This window comes from Carcharodon carcharias, chromosome 16, assembly GCF_017639515.1.
Source record: "Carcharodon carcharias isolate sCarCar2 chromosome 16, sCarCar2.pri, whole genome shotgun sequence".
Classification (NCBI taxonomy): Eukaryota; Metazoa; Chordata; class Chondrichthyes; order Lamniformes; family Lamnidae; genus Carcharodon; species Carcharodon carcharias.
In genome coordinates, this window is record NC_054482.1 from 89343604 (window position 1) to 89370981 (window position 27378).

Consider the following 27378-nt stretch of genomic DNA (forward strand, 5'->3'; position numbering starts at 1 on the left):
GTAAAGAAACGTCTACACACATCACATGTCCTGATGTTCCCAAGTGGCGCAGGAATTGTAAGATCTCAGCTGCCCATCCATAATCTAAGCAAGAGGGAAAAAAATCTCAACTCACCCTTTCAAGATCTAGTTAGTACCTTCTTTAAACTATTAATTTTAATTAATGCTTCTAGACCCACTTTGTGCAAATAGTCTTATTTGTTTTTAATCTAATATCTTATTTGTGCTGATGTGGGGACTACATTGCAACATGCAGATGGGAGCTATATGTAGAAAATAAATAGGTCAGAGTATTTTCACACTTGTTGAGGAGATGGTGATAACCAAGATGAATGATACTTCATCGTTAGTGTCACATGACATTTAATTTTCACATATTATTAAAGTATGCATCCTGTAAACAAGGTGCTCCACCATGCACTGTATAATTATTGATTTCACTGATGACAGAGGAAGACCTATGTATTATTGAGTTTTGTGTTGAAGTAACAGATAGGGTTGAAGAAAGTAGGTATGTATAAACTTTTAAAAAGCATTTAATAAAGTAATAAATTTCAGACTTGTTTGGCAAATCAAAGCACCTGGTAATATAGAGACAGTGGTAACTTGGTTACATAATTAGCTAAGGGATATGAGGCAGAGTGTAGTGGTGAACAGATGTTTTTCGGACTGGAGAAAAGGATACAGTGGGATTACAAAAGGGTGGATATGAAGACTTTTCTTGTTACATATAAATGACCTGGACCTGAGTATGTGCTCCTAGTCGTAGATTCCTCAACCCAGCAGAAATAGTTTCTCCCAATCAATGTATTTGTTTCTCTTAACATCTTGAAAACGTCGATCAGATCGCCCCTTAACCTTCTAAATTCCAGGGAACACAACCTTAATTTGTGCAATCTCTCCTCGTAATTTAACTCTTGAAGTCCATGTATCATTCTGGTAAATACACGTTGCACTCCTTCCAAGGTCAATTTATCCTTCCTAAGGTGTGGTATCCAGAACTGCTCAAAGTACTCCAGGTGTGCCCCAACCAGAACTTTTTATAGCTGAAACAAGACTTCTAATTCCCCTTCCCCACCTTTTATTCTAATCCTTTATATAAAGATATAAAGGCCAGTATTCCACTGGCCATCACTTGCTCATGACATTTTAACGATCTGCATACATGGATTTCCAGGCCACCCTGTTTGACAGGTTTGGCTCCCTGCTGCGGAACAGGTTGCAGCCCAGGACCAGATAGATTCCCTGCTCCTTGGGGTAGAGATTGTGAGCTACAGTGTAGTTTGGAGAGAGATTGGTTAGTGGTGGGGTTTAGGAGGAGATCGCAGTGAGTGGGGAGGGTCAGTGACCAAGTGGGTGGTTATCAGATCACTGAGGTGTGGGGAGTCTGAGGAATCCAAACACCAGCAGGGAAGCAGGTTAGCTTGGGGTCTAGGGGAGGCACTCTTGCTTGGTGTGCTTACCTCTTTCGTACAGCAGTCTTCATTAAAATATTTTAGTGATGTCCTCCTAAGAGCAGGTAGGTTGACATTCTCTCTCTGTCCACCCGCCTCCATTAAAACTAGGAGTGGGTAGATTCAAGGTGGGTTAGATTTGGGCATGAGATTTTTAAAAATTTAAACATCCTACTTGACCATAAACTATCCATTTTATTGGGTTTGAATTACACCCTCGGTATGTTTCTTTAACCCCCTCACAGGTTATCAGATCATTTATAGAGTCATAGAATCATTATGGTACAGAAGGAGGCCCATGAAGTCCATGCTGGCTCTCTGTGGCATACATACTCTCACTTTCTGAGGATCAAGACAACTTTTCTTTAAATAATTTAACAGGAAAGTATATAATGGGCAAATGAAAAGGAGATTATGTAGACATGCATCACAAAATTGGCAAAGCGTTGATTTGAATTCTTATGGTTCTCTATGGCATTTTCTGCGAAGGTGTTCCTCAGAATGGAATGTAAGTGCAGCATGGTCAGCAAATAGCAACTCTCTTTGCCTTGGATCTTAGGCCAGAAAGGCTGAACAGCTTTCCATCAGTTCTGGTATGTAAATAAACACCTTCCGTACCTGAAGGCAGAATATGTCAAAATGTGTTGGGGCCAGAACACAACCTGTTTGACCCCACTGTGGATCTCAAAGGCTTCAGATGTTGCCCCGTCGTAGCTGACCTTACCCATCACGTTGTCATGGAAAGAGGAGATTATATTGAGAAGCTTTGACAGGCCAATTTCTCCAGCAGTTTAAATAAACCAGCTCTGTTCACATAGTTGAATACCTTGGTGAGATCAACGAAGGCAGTATATAGTGGTCTCTTTTGTTCACGGCATTTCTCTTGAGGCTGCTGGACTGAGATCATGTCAGTTGTAGATCTGAAACCACACTGGCATTTGGGGTAGATGCGTTCAGCCAGGATCTGCAGTCTGACAAGGACAACAAATACTTTTCCCATGATATGCAGCAGGGAGATGCCTTGATAATTGTTGCAATTGGTGCAGTCACCCTGTTCTTATAAAGATCCACAACCTCTGAATCACTCATGCGGGAGTGGGGGGCGGGGGGAGGGGGGTGGGGGGGGGGGTGGGGAGGTGCAGTACATGGTAATCAGCAGGAGTTGCCCATGTATGACCTGATGCCATGAGAATTCATGGGAGTCAATGTTAAGGACACTCAGGGCAACTTCCTCCAAACTACATACCACTGTGCTGCTACCTTTGCTGGGACTGTCCTGCTGGTGGGACAGGACAGGGACATATCCAGGGATGGTGACGGTGGTGTCTGGGACATTACCTGTAAGGTATGATTCCATGAGTATGGCTATGGCCGTGAGTATAGCTGTTGCTTGACCTGTCTGTGAGACAGCTCTCCAAATTACTGGAGGGACGTAATAGCTCTGGGGAGTGTGCAGAGGAGGTTTACAAGAATGTTGCCAGGGTTAGAAAAGTGTAGCTACGAGGAGAGATTGGATGGGTTGGGGTTATTTTCCTTAGAACAAAGAAGGCTGAGAGGTGACTTGATTGAGGTGTACAAAATTATGGGGGAATAGATAAGAGTGGACAGGATAAAATTGTTTCCCTTGATGGAGAATTCTAGAAAGGGGGGTCATAGATTCAAGATAAGTGGCAGAAGGTTTAGGGGGAACATGAGGAAGAACTTTTTTACGCAGTGGGTAGTGGGTGTCTGGAATTCGCTGCCCAAGTTGGTGGTAGAGGCAGAAATTACACTCTTTTAAATATAAGTATCTGGATCTGCACCTTAAGTGCTGTAAGCTGCAGGGCTATGGGCTGGGTGCAGGAAGGTGGGATTAGAAAGGGCACCTGGGTGTCCTCGGGCTGGCATGGACAAGATGGGCTGAATGGCCTCCTTCTATGCTGTAACTTTTCTATGGTTCTATGGCACAAGCCCCCAGATGTTAGTACCCATTCCCGCCTGCCTGCCCATGCCAACGAGAATATGGAATGGAATATTATTGGGGTCAATTGACTTGTAAACAAACTAAATTGACCCTTAATTATTTATTTACATATGGTGGGTGGGCTGCCAATTTCAGTGCCTGCTCACCTACCATGTTATGGGGGTGAGCTCGGTGGGGGTCGGTGGGGAGGGTGGGAAGATGATGGACAGGGCACCCGCCCTATTTTATGCGTCACCGCCCCCACCCTCCCCACCGGAAATAGGACTGGCGAGGCCACGAAAAATCCAGCCCAGGAATCCTGCTGATTGCAGCATCAAGCTCCTCGTGTAACTAGTCTTTCACCTCTGTAGTGGAGCAGCGTTGCAGCATAAATACTTCTGAGGTTAACTGGTCCTATTTGAGATGAGAGGCAGATTGGAGAGAACACATTCTGTATAATTTGTGGGGGGTTCTATCATCAAGAGTAAGTAGTGAGTTCCTGGTGAGAAGTCGGATAAAGCGCAAAAATTAGTTGACTATTAATACTAATACACGAGAGAATCTCCTGCTAATTTGCTCATGGTTAGTCAAGAGGAAATAATGGCATAGCTTGGTGATTGTAATGCTGATCATGGCCAATTCATCTTAATCCATGCTATAATTCAGAAACCTACATCAATGTGCCTTTTACCTGGTCTTTGTCACAGCAAACCAAGGCCCAGAATTTTGCCATGATGGAGAGTCTCTCCAGGTACGGGACTGAAGTCAGGCCAGAGTTCGCGCATGCGTGATTTGTGGAGGCAGTTGGCCATTCAAATCGCCAGCTGCCTCCACTGAAGAGGGATTTTGGAAGAACAGCAGTGTGGAATCCAGAGTGTGCAGATTAGAACAGGCAAGAGGAGGTCTGAACTTGATAGATTCTTATGGATAGCCAGGCTACCTCTTTGGATAGTTAAGGTATCTCTTTAAATAGGGTCCCAGGACACCTTTGGGAGAGGTAAAGCAGCCTTTGGGATTGTTAAAAGTGAACCTGATTATGCACCTTTTACACACAAACTCATTGAAACCGTCAAACTGTCAAGGAACTATTAAAGAGCTGTCCAGCTGTTGAGAAACTTTCCAGCTGTCAAGGGGCTGTCCAGGAACTACCCAGCTGTCAAAGAAATGCCCAGGAACTATCCAGCTGTCCAGGAACTGTCCAGCTGTCAAGGGAATGTCCAGGTGTCAAGGAAATATCCAGGTGTCAAGGAAACTTTAAGGAGCTGTCCAGCTGTCATAGCTCTCCAGGAAGTGTCAAAGCTATTAGGGAACTGTCCAAGAATATTAGGTGAGTTGGCATGGAGGGGGTAAGGGCAAAGGGTGTGGGGGCCATGAATTGGTATGAGTTGGCATGAAGTTGGCATGGGGTGTGAGGGGTCTTGGGGGTAGGTAGAGGGTAACTAAGTTCACATACTTTTAACAATCCCAAAGGGTGCCATGGAGGAGTAGGTGGGGGTCATGGGTTGGCATTTATGAGGCATGACCCACCCTAGCCACTTACCCACCTCATCCACAACCACCTTATCCACCCTGCCTACCTACCCATTCACTCAAACATTCGCCAGCATCCACACTGAACCTTTAAACACACCATATGGCAGCTAGTGCCATAAAGTGAGGATGTGTCCTGTTTTTCTCTGACTCCAGTCCATTCTGATGGAGTTCCCAGAGGGACGCTGCGCTGCGTATTTCTCTGACACTCGGGAACGGAAGACCCCGGAAAAAATTCATAGCAGCTTGGAGTCCAGGCAATCTTCGAGCACAACGCTGACCTTCGTTGATGCTGTTCGGAAGATCGAGGCCAATGTCAATAACAAAAACATATTTCAATAAGATAGGTAATTTTATCAATGATGTATGCGATTAATTTTTCAACTGCTTCACAGCCTTATTTATTAAATAAAAATATTGAATGCAATAGCCATCTGAGGAAGAAGATTGCATTAGAAATCTAAAAATCAAATGAGTGCAAGAATTCTTTCATCAGAGCTCTTTGGTTCAATTTAAGTCAAAACTGTTGCGTATATTAGTGAGATGCTACCTTTATGTAAACCAAGCTTAAGAGGGATTTATCCTATGCAGTAAACACCTGGCTAGAAAATAATTAGCTCCGCTGATCAAATCTAGCCAGTCACTTGTGATGAAGTGGGACTGATGGCATTCCACTCTGACAAATCACACACTGCACTACAGCGACCTTCAATTATTTCCTAAATGATCAAATTTCACTCGAGGGCGGGTTGCAGGATTGAGCGTTATACCCCAGAGTCCAACACCTCATGACCAAAATAGAGAAGAACATAAAAACATTCACTGCTTAAAATGTTTTGAACATTTGGAAATCTGGTTATTAATACCTACTTTAATGTCACAAAACAAAACCCGGTACATAAATGTACTGGAGTTGATATTGTAAAGGTTGATCTTTCCAATGTTATTTTTCATACAACTGCCATTTGCACGGGAGTGTGCCATCTTCTGATCAGTAGGTGTTTGTGTTGTAGACCGGCCAAGTTGTACTATTAGTAACAGTGTTAAACTGCAGACACTTCTTAAGTGGAAACATTAAGTTAATTTACAATATATTCAGCAGCAACTACATATGTGCTTCAAACTCCAACTCTACGCTATCTCTTGAGGTAGCCTGTGCTACTCTCCTATAGGTTTCTACAGACCATGTGATCTTTCTTAACACGTATTATTCTTAAAGGTACATTACACACTAAATAAAATCATAATTACTACAGTTTGACTCTCAGTTCACTCTAAATCAAGAGCATGATTATGGTAACCACATCTCAGCACCTTAACTGTAAAGAGATGACCTCCTGTAATGCACGCAGCAGGCAGTTAACCAGATGCACCAATTAGAAAGTTACTGCATTATAATGCAAAAAAAAAATACAAAGTCACATTTTTAGAGTTGAAAAGTTGTCCAAGGAGGGTAATGAGCTGCTGAGGCAGATGTTGATCTCCCACAACAAAAACAAAAAATGCTGGAAAAACTCAGCAGGTCTGACAGCATCTATGGGGAGAGAAAAAAACAGAGTTAACGTTTCAAGTCCGTATGACCCTTCTTCAGAGCTGAAGAGAGATGGAAAAGTGATGAAATTTATACTGTTTAAGGGGGGTACAGTATAAATTTCATCACATTTCCACTTCTCTTCAGCTCTGAAGAAGGGTCATATGGACACGAAATGTTAACTCTGTTTTTTTCTCTCTCCACAGATGCTGTCAGACCTGCTGAGTTTTTCCAGTATTTTCTGTTTTTGTTTCAGATTTCCAGCATCCGCAGTATTTTACTTTTATCTTAAGTGTTGATCTCCCATGTTAGTGCCCCCTTCATTATGATATATTTGAATATTTTCACCAATCTAAGGATTTGGCAGGAATTCTAAAAAGAAATTAGACATCATGAAGACAGCCAAGCTAAGTGTACATGGCTGGGGACACATTCCCAAAAAAATTTTGAATTTGTGCATTAAAAATGATGTCTAGTGGTTAATTTTAAATACTTATACACTTCACAATTTTTAATAGTTAAAAAAAAATCAACCTGAGGTACCAGACCATTTTCCCACATCCAAATATTCCACTAGCCCATTCACAATGGTGCTCTATCAACTCTGAACCCAGGTCACAGAAAGATCAGGAGGAACTGAAGCGCTCTGCCTATTCCACAGGCGTCACAGTTGACCTACCTCATACCCTCCCATCCTGGTAATCACCCGAGCAATGGCTGCCTCAACATTGATGTCTTCCCTTGAGTGAGCTGCTGTGAAAGAGCAAGGATGTCAGCTCAAAGACATTGAGGACCAGGAACCAGTTTCCATCAATGCTCAGACCTCTTGGTTGACGTGTATGCTACTCACATAGTGCTAAACCAGAAATAGGCCCAGAAGAATTTCTATTCCGAAGTGTGTTGGAGCTCCAATTTGCTGTTGTGATAGTTGGGCATTTCTAGTTGAGGATGTTATTGAGGCTGCACTGACAATGGGAAAACCCTTCATCTGTGTTTGCTACTGAGTGCATTGATGCAATTTCCATTTAAACAAGTCTTGAAAATACTATCTTTTGGGTGCTTGCCACTATGATGTGCAGCAGTTCTCCATCCCTGAATGTCAGGAATATGTCTCACTCAGCATGACTAAATCATAGTGGTGCATAGTCATCCATTGCTTGGGAGTTTTCAGTGGTAATGTCTCGAAAGAAACTGCCCCCTGGAATATCTCCACCTGCCATCGCAGTCCACTGTTCACTTGGTGCCACCTACAGGCCAAACTGGGCACTGCAACAGCAGAAAGAATGCAGGAATTGTGCTGCAAAAAGATGTTTATGAAACAGACATTTTAAAACATTGAAACCAAAGAAGATAAACTTTATTTTGAAATTGTAAATCTCGTATGTAACAAATGTGATCACACCATCAGATGCCTCAGACAGATCCGAGGGAACTTTCTTGACTTGTCAGTACAGACTGTTTTCAAATCCAGATCTGAGTTCTAATCAACTAATCATCAAAAATGCATACATAGCCATTAAGCAAATATATAACTTGTTTGGACGCTCTAACCATTTATATGCTAAAAATACAATGACAGGCTTGTTTCATCACTTACAACATTAATTTTTTTCTATTCTTAAGATTTAATTTGCAATGCCCATGATGATACATCGACATGCAAAATATTAACAAGCTTTACATTAACCTCACAGGGCCATCAGTGTGAATTATCCACAACTACTTCTTACATGAAGTCACTTCAGTGGCTTATTGACCATAAGTTAGGCCATTACATCATTGACTATTCATGATTATGTTTTTATTGTTTTTTTTTATCTTTCAATGCACTCCAAAACATGTTGGTCAGATTCCTCTGGAAATTCTGAATGTGCCTTATGATTTTGATTTATATTTTAGGATTCCACAGTTGAGAATAACAGTTTGGGAATTCCTGGGCCCTGCTTCTCTGGCACAGGTACATTGGAACAGACCCTGACTTACAACCCTCAGTCCATTCTTGCCCAAGACAGGATGGAGGTCATTCACGTAGCCAGGGTGGACCGCCAGCAGGTGCAACGAGCATCAGAGGTGTCCAGCCCAATGTGAGCCAATCTGTTCTTGAAGGCAAGATTAGAGTCCATTAGAGGCCCATTCACACTTTGGTTGTCACTTGGGCACTCTGACCAAAGAAGGTAATCAGTCCCCTCTCAGGTTGAATGTCTTACTCTAATGTAGGTCTGAGGCCTCAAAAGGACTAACCCCAGGTCTCAACTTCCATGGAGGTCTTTCAAGAGCATAAAGGAGGAAACTGGTAACTCGCAGGACAGTTCCCTTGGTGCAGGATAGTAGTGGGGAAAAATATCCACCCATGGCCACCACAACCAGAATAGAAAGATACAGTCAAGCAAGATCCAGGCCAATATTCTGCCCCACAAAAATTTCCGTGTCCCCAGGGGTGTAAACGAGACTTAAGCTTTGCAGCACCAGGAATTTTAGAATCAAATGAGCGTGAAACTGAACCCAATAGCATCCATCATTTGGGAACTACCAAAATGGTGTCGATGTGTATGCAGTCGAGCTGGAGGGCATATTGGTGAAGGTGTTAGAGCGCATGCAGCTACCAACCGCTGCATGTATGCAGGGAAGATAGATCATGATGTCAACCAACGTGCAACACTGATTTGACGTTAGTGCTGCCATTTTGGAGCTCAGTGCTCCAGCCAGTGCCCTCTCACAGCTGAACGTGGGTTAAACTGCAGAAAAGAGCCCCAGCACCAGCACTAAGGAGATTAGCAACTACATACAGGTTAGTTGCTGGTTGATTTCATCTAGCTGTTGCTATGATTCTTTTTTTTAATTCATTCATGGAAGGTGGGCATTGTTGGCTAGGCCCATCCCTAATTGCCCTTGAGAACGTGGTGGTGAGCTGACTTCTTGAACCACTGCAGCCCATGTGGTATTCTACATATGTTTGATGCTTTCTGTAGTTGTTTCAAGCTGTAAATATCTACAGGGAGTGGTGTGGCAAGAGCTGAAGGGCTTTTCCTGACTTAAGGCTCCTTCACCAGTTGCTGCCAGACATCAGTGCCTTCCCTTTGGAACAGAGCATGATTGGAAGAATGAAAAGAGGTCACCCAGTCCAGGACAAGCTGCTAGAAGAGTGAGGAGGAAGAGGAAGTGAAGCAGCAACCTATACAGCCCCTTTGCCTGGACTCTGGAATTAAAAGTCTAATGATGACCATGTATTGATTGTCACAAAAACCTATCCTGTTCACTAATGTCCCTTAGGGAAGGGAGTCCCATGGCATCAGGTCAAACTACAGCTAGTTACCATATACCGCCCTCCCTCAGTTGATGAATTGGTATTCCTCCATGTTGAACACCACTTGGAGGAAGTATTGAGGGAGGCAAGGATGCAGAATGTACTCTGGGTGGGGGATTTCAATGTCCATCACCAAGGGTGGCTCAGCAGCATCACTACTAACCGAGCTGCCTGAGTCCTAAAGGTCATAGCTGCTAGATTGGGTCTGTGACAGCTGGTGGGGGTGGTGAGGGAATCAAGATGAGGGAAAAACATATTTGACCTCATCGTCAGCAACATGCCTGCCGCAGATGCATCTATCCATGACAGTATTGGTAGGAGTAACCACCGCACAGCCCTTGTGGAGATGAAGTCCCATCTTCACAATGAGGATAGCCTCCTTTGTGTTGTGTGGCACTACCACCATGCATAGTGGGATAGAGTTCGAAGAGATTTAGCAACTGAAGACTGGGCATCCATGAGGTCCTGTGAGTCATCAGCAACAGCGGAATTGTACTCATCCATAATCTGTAACTTCATAACCCAGCATATCCCCCACTCTCCATCGAGCCAGGGAAACAAACCTGGTTCAATGAAAGGTGCACAAGGCCATGCCAGGAGTAGCACCAGGTATACCTAAAATGAGATGTCAACCTGGTGAAGCTACAAAACAAGACTATTTGCATGCCAAACAGTGGAAGCAACATGTGATAAACAGAGTTAATTGATTCCACAACCATCAGATCAGATCAAAGCTCTGTAGTCCTGCCACATCCAGTTTTGAATGGTGGTGGACAATTAAACAACTAACTGGAAGGGGAGGCTCCACAAATATCCCCATCCTCAATGATTAGGGAGCCCAGCACATCAGTGCAAAAGACAAGGCTGATGTATTTACAACCACCTTCAGCCAGAAGTACCAAGTAGATGATCCATCTCAGCCTCCTCCAAAGGTCCCCTGCACCACAAATGCCAATCTTCAGCCAATTCGATTCCTTTCACATGATATCAAGAATGCTGAAGGCAATGGACACTGCAAAGGCCGTGGGTCCTGACAATATTCTGGCAATAGTACTGAAGACATGTGCTCCAGAACTTGCCATGCCCATAGCCAAGTTTTTTGCAGTACAATTACAACACTGACATCTACCCAGCAATATGGAAAATTGCCGAGGCATGTCCTGTGCACAAAAGCCAGGACAATTCCAACCTGGCCAATTACTGCCAAATCAGTCTACTCTCGACCATCAGTACAGTGATGGAAGGGGTCATCAACAGTGCTATCAAATGGCAATTGCTTCGAAATAACCTGCTCATTGACACTCAGTTTGGATTCTGCCAGGATCATTCAACTCCTGACCTCATTACAGCCTTGGTTCAAACATGGACAAAAGAGCTGAACTCCAGAGACATCAAGTCAGCATTTGACCAAGTATGGCATCAAGGAGTCCTAGCAAAATGGAGTCAATGGGAATCGGGGGAATATTTTCCATTGGTTGGGGTCATACCTAGCACAAGGAAGATGGTTATGGTTGTTGGATGTCAATCATCTCAATTCCAGGACATCACTGCAGGAGTTCCTCAGGGTAGTATCCTAAGCCCCAACCATTTTCAGCTGCTTCATCAATGACCTTCCTTCCATCATAAGGTCAGAAGTGGGGATATTCACTGGTGATTGCACAATGTTCAGCACCATTCGTGACTCCTCAGATACTGAAGCAGTCCATGTCCAAATGCAGCAAGACCTGGACAATATCCAGACTTGGGCTGACAACTAGCAAGTAACTTTCACACCACACATGTGCCAGGCAATGGCCATCTCCAACAAGAGAGAACCTAACCAGTGCCCCTTGACATTCAATGGCATTACCATCACTGACTCCCTCACTATCAATTTCCTGGGCATTACCCTTGACCAGAAACTGAACTAGACTATCCATGTAAATACTGTGGCTACAAGAGAAGGTCAGAGGTTATGAATCTTGCAGCGAGTAACTCACCTCCTGAGTCCCCAAAGCCTGTCCATCATCCACAAAACACAAATCAGGAATGTGATGGAATACTCTCCACTTGCCCGGATGAGTGCAGCTCCAGCAATGCTCAAGAAGCTTGACACTATCCAGGACAAAGCAGCTCACTTGATTAGAACACCTTCTGCAAACATTCACTCCACCCACCACCGACGCACATTAGCAACAGTACAAGATGCACTGCAGGAACTCACCAAGACTTTTTAGGTAACACCTTCCAAACTCACGACCTCTACCATCTAGAAGGACAAGAGCAGTAGACACATGGGAACACCATCACCTGGAAATTCCCTTCCAAGCCACACACCATCGTGACTTGGAAATATATCACCATTCCTTCACTGTTGTAGGGTCAAAATCCTGGAACTCCTTCCCTAACAGCACTGTGAGTGTACTTATACCACATGGACAGCAGCAATTCAAAAAGGTAGCTCACCACCACCTTCTCAAGGGTAATTAGGGATGGGCAATGAACGCTGGCCTAGCCAGCAATGCCCACATCCTATGAATGAATAAAAAAAAGTCCACTGAACAATCAGGAGATCCCCCTTAGAATTGACCTCCATACCATTAATAAGAACTTCAGAATAGGAGCAGTAGTAGGCTGCATGGCCCATTGAGTTTGGTCTGCCAGTCAATAAGATCATAGCTTAACTTTTCAAATCAGCTCTACTTTCCCTCCCCATCCCCCCACCCCTTGATTTCTTTAGTGCCCAAAAATTTATCAGTCTCAGTCTTGAATATGCTCATCAACTGAACATCCTCAGCCAACTGCAGTAGGGAATTCCAAAGATTCATAAGCCACTGAGTGAAGAAATTTCACCTCATATCTGTGCTAAATGGCCCTTCGCTTATCCTTTAACCATGGCCACTAGTTCTAGACTCCCAACCAAGGGAGCTTCTTACCATCTACCTTAAGCAGGGAGCAGGTGGTGCAGTGGTATGTCACTAGACTAATAATCCAGAGGCCCAGGCTAGAGCTTTGGGGACACAGGTTCAAATCCCACAATGGCAGCTGGTGGAATTTAAATGAATAAATCTGGAATTAAAAGCTAGTCTCAGTCATGGTGACCATGAAACCATTGCTGATTGTCATAAAAGCCCATCTGGTTCACTAATACCCTTCAGGAAAGGAAATCTGTTGTCCTTGTCTGGCCTGCACGTGACTCCTGCCCTACAGCAATGCCACTTAGTTGCATCAAACTGCTAAAAGGAATGTAAACTGACAGCATTGACTTAGGAACCAGAATCAACAGCAGCACACTCAACCCTGCAAAGTCCTCCTCACTAACATCTGGAGGCTTGTGCCAAAATTGGGTGAACTGTCCCACAGACTAGTCAGGTAACAGCCTGATATTTGCTTCTGCTTCAGTTGTGTTGGCATCACAGACTACCATCTACATTCCACTAATGTTTCTTTTTACAGATGTGGAGAACAATGATAATGACCAGATAATCTTTTTTTTTTGCGATGTTGATTGAGGGATAGGTATTGGCCAGGGCATCAGGTTTGGGCTGATAAATGGTAAGTAACATTCATGCCACACAAGTGCCAGGCAATGACCATCTCCAACAAGACAGCATCTAACCATTTTGCCTTGATATTCAATGGCATTACTAATGCTAAATCCCACAACATCAACATCCTGGAGGTTACCATTGACCAGGAACTGAATTGAACCAGCTATATAAATACTGTGGCAACAAGAGCAGTCAGAGGCTGGGAATTCTGCAAACATCTTGAGTCCCCAAAGCCTGTCCACCATCTACAAGGCAAAAGTCAGGAGTGTGATGGAATACTCTCCACATGCAAGGGTGAACACAGCTCCAACAACACTCAAGAAGCTCAACACCATCCAGGACTAAGCAGCCCACTGGATTGGCACTCCACCCACAAACACTCACTCCCTCCACCACCAATGCACAGTGGAGCAATGTGTACCATCTACAAGACACAACTCAGCAAGGCTCCTTTGACTGCACCTTCCAAACCTGGGACCTCGAACACCTTGAAGGACACACCACCACCTGCAAGTTCCCTTCCAAGCTACACACCATCTGGACCTGGAACTATGTTGCTGTTTCTTCACTGTCACTGGGTTAAAATCCTGGAACTCCCTTCCTAACAGCACTTTGGTAGTTCCTACAACACAAGGACTCAGTGGTTCAAGAAGGTGGCTCACCACCACCTTCTCGAGGGCAATAAATGCTGGCCTAGCCAGTGGTGCCCACACCCCATGAACAAATAAATAAACCTTGTCAATCCCTCTCTCATGTCACAAATCCATCTAGTGAACCTTTGTTGCACCTCCTCTGAAGCAAATCTGTATTTTCTTAGGTAGAAACCAAACTGTCCACAGTATTCCAGGTATAGTCTTACCAAGGCATTGAAGCATGACTTCCTTATACTGCAAAACAAAGGCTTATAACATATCATTTGCTTTCCTAATTGATCACTGTACCTTCATGTTAGTGTTCTGCAATTCTTGTACAAGGACATTCAAGTCCTCATGAATCCTAATGTTTATTAGTCTCTCAAGTTTATCAAAATGTTCTGCTTCTCCATTCTTCCTACCAAAGTGGATAATTACACACTCGCCCATATTATACTCAATCTGCCACCTTTTTGCCCCGTCACTTATCTGGACTATGTCCCTTTGAAATGCCTTTATGTCCTCCTCACAGCATCCTTTCCTACCTAGCTTTATACCTTCAGCAAACCTAAAGATATCACAGTCAATATAGTTTGTAAATAGCTGAGGCCTGAGCGATGATCCTTGTGACACACCCTGCCTTCCTGAAAATGACCCATTTATTCCGACTCTCTGTTTTCTGTCTGTTAACCAATTCTCAATCCAAGCTAATCTATTACCCCCAATTCCATGAGCCCTAATCTTATGTAGCAATCTATTGTTGGTCTTAATTAATCCTGTGAATCCAAATGTATTATATCCACTAGTTACCCATTATACACTCTGAGTTGCACCCTGAGAACATACAAATTAGGAGCAGAAGTAGGCCACTCAGCCCCTCAAGCCTGCTCTGCCATTCAATAAGATTTTATCAACAACATTTTATTATATTTTTCAACTGATTTCCTTTTCATAAGTCCATATTGATGCTGCCTAACCTGGGCCTATAAACACTACATTTTACTTGAAAAATTACAGCAAAGAATATGGACCTGATGCTGTTGAAATATGGTAAATATGCAATATTGTGGGTAGTACTAAGAACAAGTACTTACCACTAGTTTTATGGGAAGTAATTATAATGTTTATGAACCATTCATTGCTTCAGTGTTCATTTATTAGATCAGAACAGATACATTTGACTAATATAAAGTAAAAAAAAAATTATAATGTATCTTCTCTAGAACACAGGTGTCAATTTTCTATCGACTGAACAAACTGCTTCTTTTTTCTTTAAATACCTAAGTATTAACTGGTCAGAGGGGAAAAAAGCAATTGTAATGTACGCTTTACATGGCAGAAGTTAAAATTGGCAGAGGCCAGCTTCCAGGGCAGTAAATATTGCTGGGGTAATGATTAGTTACCACAAAGAGGTAGGATAAGCTGGTGGTTGGATAGTGTATGATTTTGAACAGTTTCTGGAGAAGGTTAGTTCATAAAAATAAAGGAAAAACAGGTGGTTATATTGGGTGAGAGCTTTTTCTATTCCTCCAAAGTGTAATATCTTGATTAATGATCCCTCAGTAATCAATTAAGGCTCAAGACGACACTCTCAGATTGGAATTGACTAATTATGGTGAATCAAATAGCTAGGGCTGTAGAGAGGGCTTTAAACTAAATGGGGGTGGGGTTCTGGAGAGGGGATACAAAGGCTTACAAAGCAAAAGGATATGGTAGCATTGCAGGGTAGCTATTTAAGTAATGATACCCAGAGTGTGACAGGAAGGGACAGAGTGTACAAACATTAAAAAAAACAGCAGCAAATAGGGCCAAAGGGGGAAAAAATGATAAAAAGGCAAAATTAATGGTTCTTTACTTAAGTGCACGTAGTATTCAGAACAAAATAAATGAATTAAGGGCACAAATAGAGGTTAATGGGTATGATCTTATAGCCATTACGGAGACATGGTTACAAGGAGATCAAAGCTGGGAACTAAATATTCAGGGGCATGTAACTTTTCAAAAAGACAGGCAGGAAGGAAAGGGTAGTGAGGTAGCTTTATTAGTACGAGATGGAATAAGTACGATAGCAAGAAATGATCTTGGATCAGAAGATGTAGAATCCATATGGCTGGAGGTAAGAAATAACAAGGGGAAGAAGACACTGGTGGGAGTAGTCTATAGGCCCCTTAACAGTTCCAATACTCTATGACAGGAAATAAATCAGGAAATAATGAGGGCATGTAAAAACAGCAGTACATTAATAATGGGTGACTTTAATTTTCATGTAGATTGGACAAATCAAATTGGCAGAGGTAGCCACGGGCAAGAATTCAATGAGTGTATTCGGACAGTTCCTTCGAACAATATGTTGTGAATCCAACCAGGGATCAGGCTATTTTGGATCTGGTAATGTATAATGAGGCAGGTTTAATAAATGATCTAAGAGTAAAAGATTCCCTAGGAAACAATGACCATAACATGGTGGAACTTAGCATTCGGTTTGAGAGTGAGAAACTTGGGTTGGAAACAGCTATGCTAAACTTAAATAAGGATAATTACAAAGGAATGAGGACAGAGTTTGCTGGAGCTGACTGGGAAAGGAGTTTAGCAGAAAGGACGGTTGATGGACAATGGCAGACGAAAATAGTTCATGACTCACAACAAAGATATATCCCACTGAGGAAGAAGGATCCTAGGAAGGGGATAAACCAACCATAGTTAACTAAGGCAGTTAAGGATAGTATCAAATTGAAAGGAAAAACATACAATGTGGCAAATATTAGTGATAAGCCAGAGGATTGGGAAAGTTTTAAAAACCAACAGAAGAAGATGACCAAAAAAGTAATAAAGAGGGAGAAAATAAACTTTGACGGTAAACTAACAAATAATATAAAACGGACAGTAAGAGCTTCTTTAAATATATAAATAGGAAGAGAGAGGCCAAAGTGAACATAGGCCCCTTAGAAAATGTGGCTTGGGAAATAATAATGGGGAACTAGGAAATGGCAAAGGAGTTGCATCAGTCTTCATGGTAGAAGACTCTGATAGCATTCCAAAAATAATAAATAATCAAGGAGCAAAAGGGGGAGAGAAAATAAATACAATAACTATCACTAGAGAAAAAGTACTAGGGAAACTAATGAGTCTAAAGGCCAATAAGTCCCCTGGACCTGATGGATTGCATCCTAGGATATTAAAGGAAGTAGCTACAGAGATAATAGATGCGCTGGTAGTAATTTTCAAAGAATCCTTAGATTCTGGAAAAGTTCCAGAGGATTGGAAACTTCCAATATAACATTCTAATTCAAAAAGAGAGGAAAACAAAAAAAAAAAAACAGGTAATTACAGGCCAGTTAGCTTGACAGCCGTCATTGGGAAAATGTTAGAATCTATTATAAAAGATGTAATAGCAGAGCATTTAGAAAGGCATAATGAAGCAGAGTCAGCATTGCTTCATGAAGAGGAACTCATGCCTGACAAATTTATTAGAATTCTTTGAGGAGGTAACAAGCAGGATAGATAAAGGGGAACCAGTAGATGTAATATATTTGGATTTCCAAAAGACACTTCATAAGGTACAGCACATAAAGCTACTTAATAAGATCAGAGCCCATGCTGTCAGGGGTTGTATATTAGCATGGATAGAGGATTGGCTAATGAATAGGAGACAGAGAGTTGGGATTAAGGGGGCATTTTCAGGATGGCAACCTGTAACTGCTGGAGTAGTCTATACAATTTTGGATGCTAACTTCTGTGTACTCAAAAGCTATTTGGTTGCCTTTTTGCTTTATTGAAATCTTCACTGACTCCATTTAAACAATGCAGATTATTTTAGTTTCTCTGTTAACTACTATGATTTAATTAACAGCTAGGAGGAATTCTTAGCAAGAAAAGTATTCTTGCCATTTAACAGATTATGTGTTTACATACACTTTAAAAAAATCTTTGATTCTGGAACTCTACATCTGGGATTCATGTTGCCCAAAGAAATTACTGGCATCTCCAACCCAATTTGCCTGATCTTTCAACACCATGAGCAAAAAAAGAATTGTGTCAACAAATTCTAAACCATTATCTTTTCAGTTTTCTGATAAATATCAATACCATATATCATTTTAAACCGCCACAGGGGTCAGTGCTGGGGCCTCAATTATTTACAATATATATTAATGACTTAGATGAGGGAAGCGAATGTACTATCGTCAAGTTTGCGGATGACACAAAAATAGGTGGGAAGGCAAGTGGTGAGGATGGCACAATGAGTCTACAGAGGGATATAAACAGGTTAAGTGAGTGGGAAAAAACTTGGCAGATGGAATATAATGTGGGAAAATGTGAGGTTATGCACTTTAGCAGGAAGAATAGAGAAGCTGAATATTAGTTAAATGGAGAAAGACTGCAGAAAACTGCAGCACAGAGAGATTTGGGTGTCCTCATGCATGAATTCCAAAAAGCTAGCATACAAATTCAGCAGGTTGTAGGGATAGCAAATGGAATGTTGGCCTTTATTTCAAAAGGAATGGAGTATAAAAATAGGGAAGTCTTGCTAAAACTATAAAAGGCACGAGTTAGACCACACCTAGAATACTGTGATAAAAACAAAAAAACTGCGGATGCTGGAAATCCAAAACAAAAACAAAAACAGAATTACCTGGAAAAACTCAGCAGGTCTGGCAGCATCGGCAGAGAAGAAAAGAGTTGACGTTTCGAGTCCTCATGACCCTTCGACAGAACTTGAGTTCGAGTCCAAGAAAGAGTTGAAATATAAGCTGGCTTAAGGTGTGTGTGTGGGGGGCGGAGAGAGAGAGAGAGAGGTGGAGTGGGGGTGTGGTTGTAGGGACAAACAAGCAGTGATAGAAGCAGATCATCAATTTGAATAGAGGGCATAATCTCAGAGTAAGGGGTCACCCATTTAAGACAGAGATGAGTATGAATTTCTTCTCTCAGAAGGTAGTGAATCTGTAGAATTCTTTACAGCAAAGAGCTGTAGAAGCTGGGTCGTTAAGTCTATTCAAGGTTGAGATAGACAGATTTTTAATCAGTAAGGGAATCAAGGGTTATGGGAAAAAGGCAGGAAAGTGGAGCTGAGGATTATCAGATCAGCCATGATTTCATCGAATGGTGGAGCAGACCTGATGGGCAAAATCCCTGCTGGTCAATGTTAACACTTTGCTCCTCAAACAGCAACATTTGGAAGACAGAACAAAGACCATTCAGGCCATCCAGCTCCCCGTGAATGAAACATGTTCAATTTTGTATCATCATGGAATCCCCCTAATTTATTTAAATTGCCTGAGGGAAGTAAGTAACTCCAATTGTGTTCAAGTATTAGATTTAATTTGATACCTCTTTGAAATGAGGAAGATGAACCACCTACAAAATTACAGATGTCATTTTCTGTCACACAAACAATTTGTCCCAAATCTCAGTGACAAAATAATTAGTGTGTGGTTTGCATAGCTTTATAAATCTGTTTAACAGTTGAAATCTGCAGCGTCTTGTGTAATAATAGAATTAGGCACTTGAAATGATTCCTGCCAACCCCCATTACTGGAATTCCATTCTCTAAGGAATCATTCCAGGAAGCATATGAAAAATGAACTAGAATCAATCTCACGGTAAATTCAGAGAGATGGAGTTTAACTGAAAGCAATTGTGTTTTTAGGGCAGGTTCATCTAGTATATAAACACAGAAAGAATTAAGAACTTCTGCTAGTTGAAACAATCCCAATACACTACACAGAAGATTGATGGGCTGCAGTGATTGTATTCTCGTCCACACATCATTTTAAATTGATAATCTTAGAAGGGCTCAGCAAAGGACAAGCATTTCATTGTAGAAAAGGGAAAACATGATGCTAGATCATTTGAAATAGTCACTTCAAGTCTCTCTCTCTCTCTCTCTCACACACACACACACACACACACACACACACACACACCTCTTTGCAGGAGTTCATAGTTGTAATGGCTGATGCTAGGAGGCAGGAAGCCAGCCCATTTACTGAACCAGAGAATGTAGTGTCAACCCTGTCAAAATGTATGACAAAAGGCAGACACAATACAATTTTGGATGCTATATTCTGTGTAGTCGACAGCTATTTGGCTGCCTGTTTGCTTTATTGAAATCCTCACTGACTCCATTTAAACAATGCAAATGATTTTAGTTTCTCTGTTAGCTACTATGACTTAATTAACAGCTAGGACCAATTCTTAGCAGAAATATTCTGGCCATTTAACAAATTTGTTGACATACACTTTAAAAAAATCTTTTGATTCTGGAATTTTACATCTGGGAATCATGTTGCCAAAAGAAATTACTGGCATCTCCAAGCCAATTTGCCTGATCCCTGAACACCATGAACAAAGAAAAATTGTGTCAACAAATTACAAACCATTATCTCTTCAGTTTTCTGATAAATATCAGTGCCATATATCGTTTTAACCTGTATAATAAAACAGCATTTTGATCGTGTTCCAGCCTACTAGGAATAATCAGCCTATATTTCTGATGCCAGTGTTTGTATTCTCATAATCAACTCAACCCATGAGTCTAGGAATCATCACTACTGCAAGAAACTGCATTTCCATTTTGCTGTACTACCATGTCCATCTTGGTCTTCCCAGGGTCGGCCATTATGCAGATCAGACAGTATACCTTGTGGTTGATCCTGGCTGCATGACACTGGCTCACCAAACATTAACGGTGAGAGAGCTGGTAGCATTAAGACAACAGAATAAAATCAGCTCATTTAAAAACTTGCTTGTTCCCGTGGGGGAACTGTAAGCAAAATAACAAAATGCATCAAATGATACCCAAATGAAGAAATTACCAATGAGATTTCACTTTTTGTAGCTTTTACTTTAACACAAATCAGAACCAATGTAAATTAAACATGAATTAACAGGCATATGATACTTCAAATAAAAAGGTAAATTTCACTTTAAATAGTCGATACAACAAAGACATGTCTATAGAACTAAAAGAATCTGCATCACTCCCCACAGACATGTAGCACCATGTGGAGTATTCCAAAGTTCTCTAACTCATCCTGTGGTACATAGGATCACTCACTTTCCTACTCAATCAATTCAGCCCTCAAGTCATGTTCACTGGCAGCCATATTCCATCCGAGGTCCACGGAAATGGTCGCCATCTGAACAACACGTTCCTGCAGAACTGCCTTAGCTAGGTTCACAACAGTCTTTATGGCACAGATTCCTCAGAGACTCCTTTATCTGATTCCTTAAAAAAAAACATTAAACAGTTTGATAGGCTCTGTCAAAACTTAAAAACAAAAAAGAAACAGAAATACTTGGAAAAACTCAGCAGGTCTGGCAGCATCGGCGGAGAAGAGCACAGTTGATGTTTCGAGTCCTCATGACTCTTCGAAGGGTCATGAGGACTCGAAACATCAACTGTGCTCTTCTCTGCCGGAAGGGTCATGAGGACTCGAAACGTCAACTGTGCTCTTCTCCGCCGATACTGCCAGACCTGCTGAGTTTTTCCAGGTATTTCTGTTTCTGTTTTTGTTTTGGATTTCCAGCATCCGCAGTTTTTTGTTTTTATCTCTGTCAAAACTTAAGCTGTAGCAGTAAAATTGTCCAATTGACAATCGCTGCTCTAATCCTAGCTGCCTTCAGCTTTCTGCCCTGTTTAACTGAATTATACACACAGCTCCTTGTAAATGTTCCTTCTTTGTTCTCCCCTCTACTGTAGCTTTCCTTCATGATGCAAACTTTTAAAAGCCCTTTTCAAAGATTCTTAAAAACAATTACAGATTCCACAAAAAGTTTAAAGAAGTTACAACTTTTCTTTACTGCATTGCTTGTGGGTCAAATGTCATCACACATAGCTTGCCTGTGTCTGGTCTACAAAACCATTGGCTTGACTGGAGAATTATTCACACAATTTCATTGATAAAAAGGTGCTATGACGTGCAACTGGAAAATGAGAGGCTGACCAAAAGATTAGAGGTGGGTACAGTGGTGATTTTGTCTTATTTCCTCTGATCACTCTTTGATGTTGTTTGATTTAGCGGTAGGAGTTAAGTATGGGATAAGCAAAGATAAGTCAAGGAGCAGACCTATTTGTCCAAGAAGCAAATTCACAAATACGCTCTCCAATTTATTTAAATTCATGAACAACCAAAGATAGGACTCCACGTTATCCATAGCAAAATGAAGTGAAGTTCTAACATTTTAATCTCATATTGCAATCAATGTTATTTATCCTAACTGTATTGCACAGACGATTTTGTCAATGAGGGTGGCCGTTGGTGGAGTGCTGGTAGTTGTGCCTGTGGCAGTCCAAATCACGTTGTGGTTTCAGCTTGAGCAATAGTTCCTCAGCAAGCCGCAGGTGGCAATGCAATGCCCACTGTAGAGGGAAAATTGTTTGGCTGCTGCTTATAGCCAGATAAGGCCTGTTGGAAGGTTGCATACACCGAGGAATGAGGAAAGATTGGCAGGGGACTGGAAAATTTTAGAGAGCTAGAAAGAGCATTCCTACTCCTCCTGACCCCTGAAAAACGTTTTCCAAAAAAAATCCACCTTTTGAGAGAAGAGGCCTTCAGCCGCCCTTTTAAAGATCACGGGTTCCCTTCCAAAGTTTGGAGAAGGAGGAGTTTACATGCATGCTTCACCCATTTCTCCTAGAAAGTTGTGATCAGGGTCCTACAACAGGGATGGGACCCCTATTTGCACATTTAAACAACCTGCCTTGAGCCTACCTCAAAGTTAATTGATACACAATATTCATACAAACATACAAATATACAAACATCCGAAATAGGAGAAGTAGGCCATTTGGCCCCTCGTGCCTGCTCTGCCATTCAATAAGATGATGGCTGAACCGCTCGTCTTTCGAGTTCTACATTCCCATCTATCCCCAATACCCTTTGATTTCCTTGCCTAACAAGAATCTATCTACCTCTGCCTTAAAAATATTCAGTGACAGCAATTCCACTGCCTTCTCAGGCAGTGTTCCAAAGTTGCACAACCATCTGAAAGTAAAAAAAATCTCCTCATCTCTGCCCTAAAAGGGCGACCCATAATCTTAAAACAGTGTCCCCTCATTCCGGACTCACCCACAAGAGGAAACATTCTTTCCATGTCCATATTGTCATGACCATTCAGGATCTGATATCCTTCAATCAAGTCACCACTTGCTCTTCTGAACTCCAGTGGAAACAAACCCAGTCTGTCTTTGATGTGGCACCTTATTAAATGCCTTCTGGAAATCCAAGTACAGCATGTCTACAGGTTCCCCTTTATCAACAGCACATGTTACTCTTTCAAAGAACTCTAATAATTTGGTTAAAAATTATTTCCCTTTACAAAACTATGCTGACTCTTCCCGATTACCCTAGGATGAAGTCCTTCTGGACCGGGAGATGTGTCAGACTGCAGGTCATCAGTTTGCTCAGTGCCGCTTCCCTAGTGACTGTAATTTCACCAAGTTCCTCTCTCTCCTCCACCTCCTGATTTACAGCAATTACTGGAATGTTTTTTGTATCCTTTATAGTGAAGACAGAAGCAAAATATTTGTTCATTTCATCAGCCATTTCCTTATTATCTACTATTAACTCCTCATTCTCACTTACTAGAGGACCAACACTCACTTTACTTACTCTCTTCCTGTTTAAATATCTTTAGAAACATTTGCTATCCATTTTTACATTTCTAGCTAGCTTCCTCTCATACTCTAATTTCTTTCTCCTGATTAACCTTTTAGTAATTCTCTGCCATTCTTTATATTCCGACCAATTGTCTGACCTGCCACTCATCTTGGTGGAATTACATGTTTTTTCCTTAAGTTTGATGCTTTCCCTAACTTTCCCCCTAATGAGTGGTGGGTCTTCCCTTTTGACTTTTTCTTTGTAGTAGGAATATACTTTTTCTGAATACTCTGAAATATCCCTTTAAGTATCTGCCACTGCTTCTCTATTGATCTATTCCCAAGCATACTATCCCAGTTAACTTCAGCTAGCTCACTTTTCTTGCCCAAATAGTTGCCTTTATTTATGTTTAAAATACTAGTCTTAAACCCACTCTTTTACTTACTGAATGTAAAATTCAATCACATTGTAGTCGCTGCTACCTAGGGATTCCTTTACTCGACTACTTTAATTAATCCTGTCACATTTCATGATACCAAGTCTAATATAACCTGCTCTCTAGTTGGTTCCAGAATGTGCCTAACAATCTATCTCGAAAGCATTCTATGAACTTCTCATCCAGGCTACCATGGCCAACCTAATTTTTCCAGTTTATATGTAGATTAAAGCCAACCATAATTATTGCTGTCCCTTTATCACAAGCACACAATATTTCTTCTTGTATATTTGTCCAACATTGTGGTTACTGTTAGGTGGCTTGTAGACCACTCCTACTAGTAACTTTTTCCCCGACTATTCCTCATCTCCACCCAAACTGGTTCTACATCCTGATCTCCTGTACCCAGGTCACCTCTAACTATTGCACAAATGCCACCCTTGATTAACAGTGCTATCTGTTTGAGTGAAATTCATATTTCAATGTGCCCTCATCAGTGAGTTCTGTGGAGTTAAAGTAACCTATTTTTAAATTTGTAATCAAATGCCCTTGAAGTACATTCCACTATTTCATAAAAACAATAAAGCTTCGAAAAACATTGGCATCTAAGTGCCCAAACTGTGGTGTGGCCCCTGTTCCATGGCAAAAGTTGCTGCCCACTATGTAGTCATGCAGAGTGCATCAGCAGTATTCAAACTAACAATTAAAATATTTAAGTAATGGTACTTAATGGGTGCCCGATATCAGCTTGACGACACTCCTGCTCTTCCTGGCCCCGTAAAAATCTTTAGAAAAACACAAAAAATCTTACCTATTGGGAGAGGCTGCCTCCAAAAGGACCCTGCTTAGGCCTCTAGACATTAGGATGGAGCAGCATGCTTCCTGTATTTCTACTGATAATTTTAAGTTGGGACCCAAACCCAATTTGCATCTGTCCTTCTGTGGGTTTTGGACAGAAGGACCATGTGCCCACTTAGAGACCTATTTGAAATTTTGTTCAGGTGGGCAAACGAGTGCACGAGGTCCCCACCAGGTAATGATCTGCAGGTCAAACGTTTATCAGGCGAGATACAGGTGACCATCAATTGAAAGTCTCCCCCTTTTTATCAATCAAGCTTTGCGAGACTTACATGTGCACACTTTTTTTTAAAAAGAGCAACAACCAAACTGAAGTGCAGGCAAAAATGCATCATTTTCACCAAGTTCATACTCTAAACAGTAACCTCGAGAAATCTAGCAGCAGTTCTATTTCAATTGCTTTTAAACATTCCGAATTATACTTTTTATTTAGCTAATTTTGAAAATGCTAATGTTTGGCTCATAATCACCTTTAATCCCTCCAATCATGAATTCTTATTTTTCTCTTAGAAATCTTACCGACTCGAGTGGGGAAGTTGTCCTCATTATTGATCAGGGCTTCAATCCAATCCATGAGCAAATTCATATACTGTGGAGCAGTTACTTTGGTTGGCTTCTTATACTTGTGCTCATCCTGCCACCTGTATTCATACTTCAGCCCACCTGACATGACGGGACAGCTCCTTTCGGTGCAGTACTCACAAATGGTACCATAGATGAGGTTAATGCGGTTGAAGAAATCTACTGTGTTGACTGCAATCCAATCATTAAGGCTTTCCCCTGCAGGAAGCTGAACTACAGTCTTGAGATCGACACCAGATTTAAGTGAGGCCTGCGCTTTTTTGTACAACTCGAAGCGTTGGGTTCCTGGCTGAAACTTCTTTCGGGGTCGAAAAGTTCTGTCTTTATTAAAGACTTGCTTCAGGCAAAGGGCCATCTTTCAAGATACGTCCGTCTCTCCCTTAAACAAGATTCAAGATAAAAAGGGGCTTTTTTCTTGAATTAAGTTGATAGTATTTAAGAACTTCAGGATCTCAATGGTAGTTTATTCTCCACAATTTACTGCAGCAATCTGAGTATTCTGTAAAAAAGGAAGCATTTATTGTTTAATAAGGCAGATTCTGGTAATTTTATCAAGATACCCAATTGATTGGTACACCGCCTTACATTAAGGCTTCCATTATATCAGGATTATATCACTCACAAGGTGTAATCCTAAAGTAAAAGTAAAATATATTAAATTCTGTGAAGGCTCTTCTCGAAAGAGAACATTCATTTCTTACTGTCAGTTAGAAAGTGAATGAGGCACCTGCTGTTTTGATTGTATAAACTAGACCATCTCCCAGGATGCTCCAGATGTGGAGTCACTCTGTAGTGTTGTCTACAGGTGAACTATGTTTAGAAGCTGGTGATAATTGGTCTAGGCAGCAGATGGAATTCAGTCTTCATTTTAAATTCAAACAGGGTGTCCTTCTTTTGAAAAAATACTTCAATTTTGCAGAATTATTGATAAAGCCAAGGAAAACTTGTGGCAATTTGGGAAGCAAACAGATCTCAAGGAGCTTGATGTACCAAACTGAGGTGCAACAGTGCTACAGCTGGAGAGGAGGGTGTAAGTACAGTGTGACAAGTTTGCTTTTGTATTTGGAGTGGAGAAGTTGACAGAAAGTATGCCAGCACTTAAGATATTTACTGTATAATAAATGCATAGCAGAGAAATAAGAGTTTTGGAGAACCAGCTCCAATTTCTTTCCCGCTCCCCATATCCCTTGATTCCCTGAGAAATCAAAAATCTGTCTATCCCAGCCTTAAATATATTCAACGATGGAGCATCCACAACCCTGTGGGGTAGAGAATTCCAAAGATTCACTCAGTGTGAAGAAATTCCACCATGAGACATGATACGATTTATAATTCCAAGAAACCAGTAGACAGAACAGAGCAGCAGTCATACAGGTCAGGCATGTCCATATAGCCTTCCAGTTATAATTGTATGTATATGGTCTTATCTTCAAATAAATTTCTTTACCAATCCTTGCATATGATTGGTATGTTTTTGCTAATCAGAAGAACGCAACAGTAAATCAACCTGTAGTTTTGGCTTCTGTTTTAAATGAGTGCAGAGTAGAAATTAGAAGATCTCCAAACTTAAATAAACCAACTGCATCATCAATATGAAAGTTATTCTGTGTGAACTTTTTGTAACTGACATGCATATTTCGACTGGTACAGTTCTAAGTCAACATAGCAGGTTGGTTGACTTAGAGAAGTTATGATTAAATTTGTTTTTAAACAATGTTAAGAAGTTACATTTCATTAACAATTTATTCAATAATTTGGTACTTATTTAGAATATGAATTTTTTTTTAAAGTGTCTTTAATACAAAACCCTGGCATTCTCAAGGGCCTTATTTTCCAGGCACTGAGTGCCTAAAACTCCAATATAGTAGGCCAGAAGCACATGCTGCAGCTACAGCTCCCACCATATTAATGTAGACAAAATAAGGTGTTCAGGGCCATTTGGGAAGCCCAGTTGCCTGTCTGAGGCTCCCTCTGTAA

The 27378-nt window shown here is 41.3% G+C and overlaps 1 protein-coding gene across 1 annotated transcript in view; it reads right to left on the reverse strand.

The window, feature by feature from the left end:
• Nucleotides 1–27378, reverse strand: part of LOC121289113 (MOB kinase activator 3C-like) — a 69334-nt gene that overhangs the window by 27319 nt on the left and 14637 nt on the right. Inside the window, exon 2 of the mRNA XM_041208160.1 lies at nucleotides 25339–25900. Within this exon, the coding sequence (XP_041064094.1) occupies nucleotides 25339–25756 (418 nt within the window). The 5' untranslated portion in view covers nucleotides 25757–25900. The remainder of the gene's footprint in view (nucleotides 1–25338; nucleotides 25901–27378) is intronic.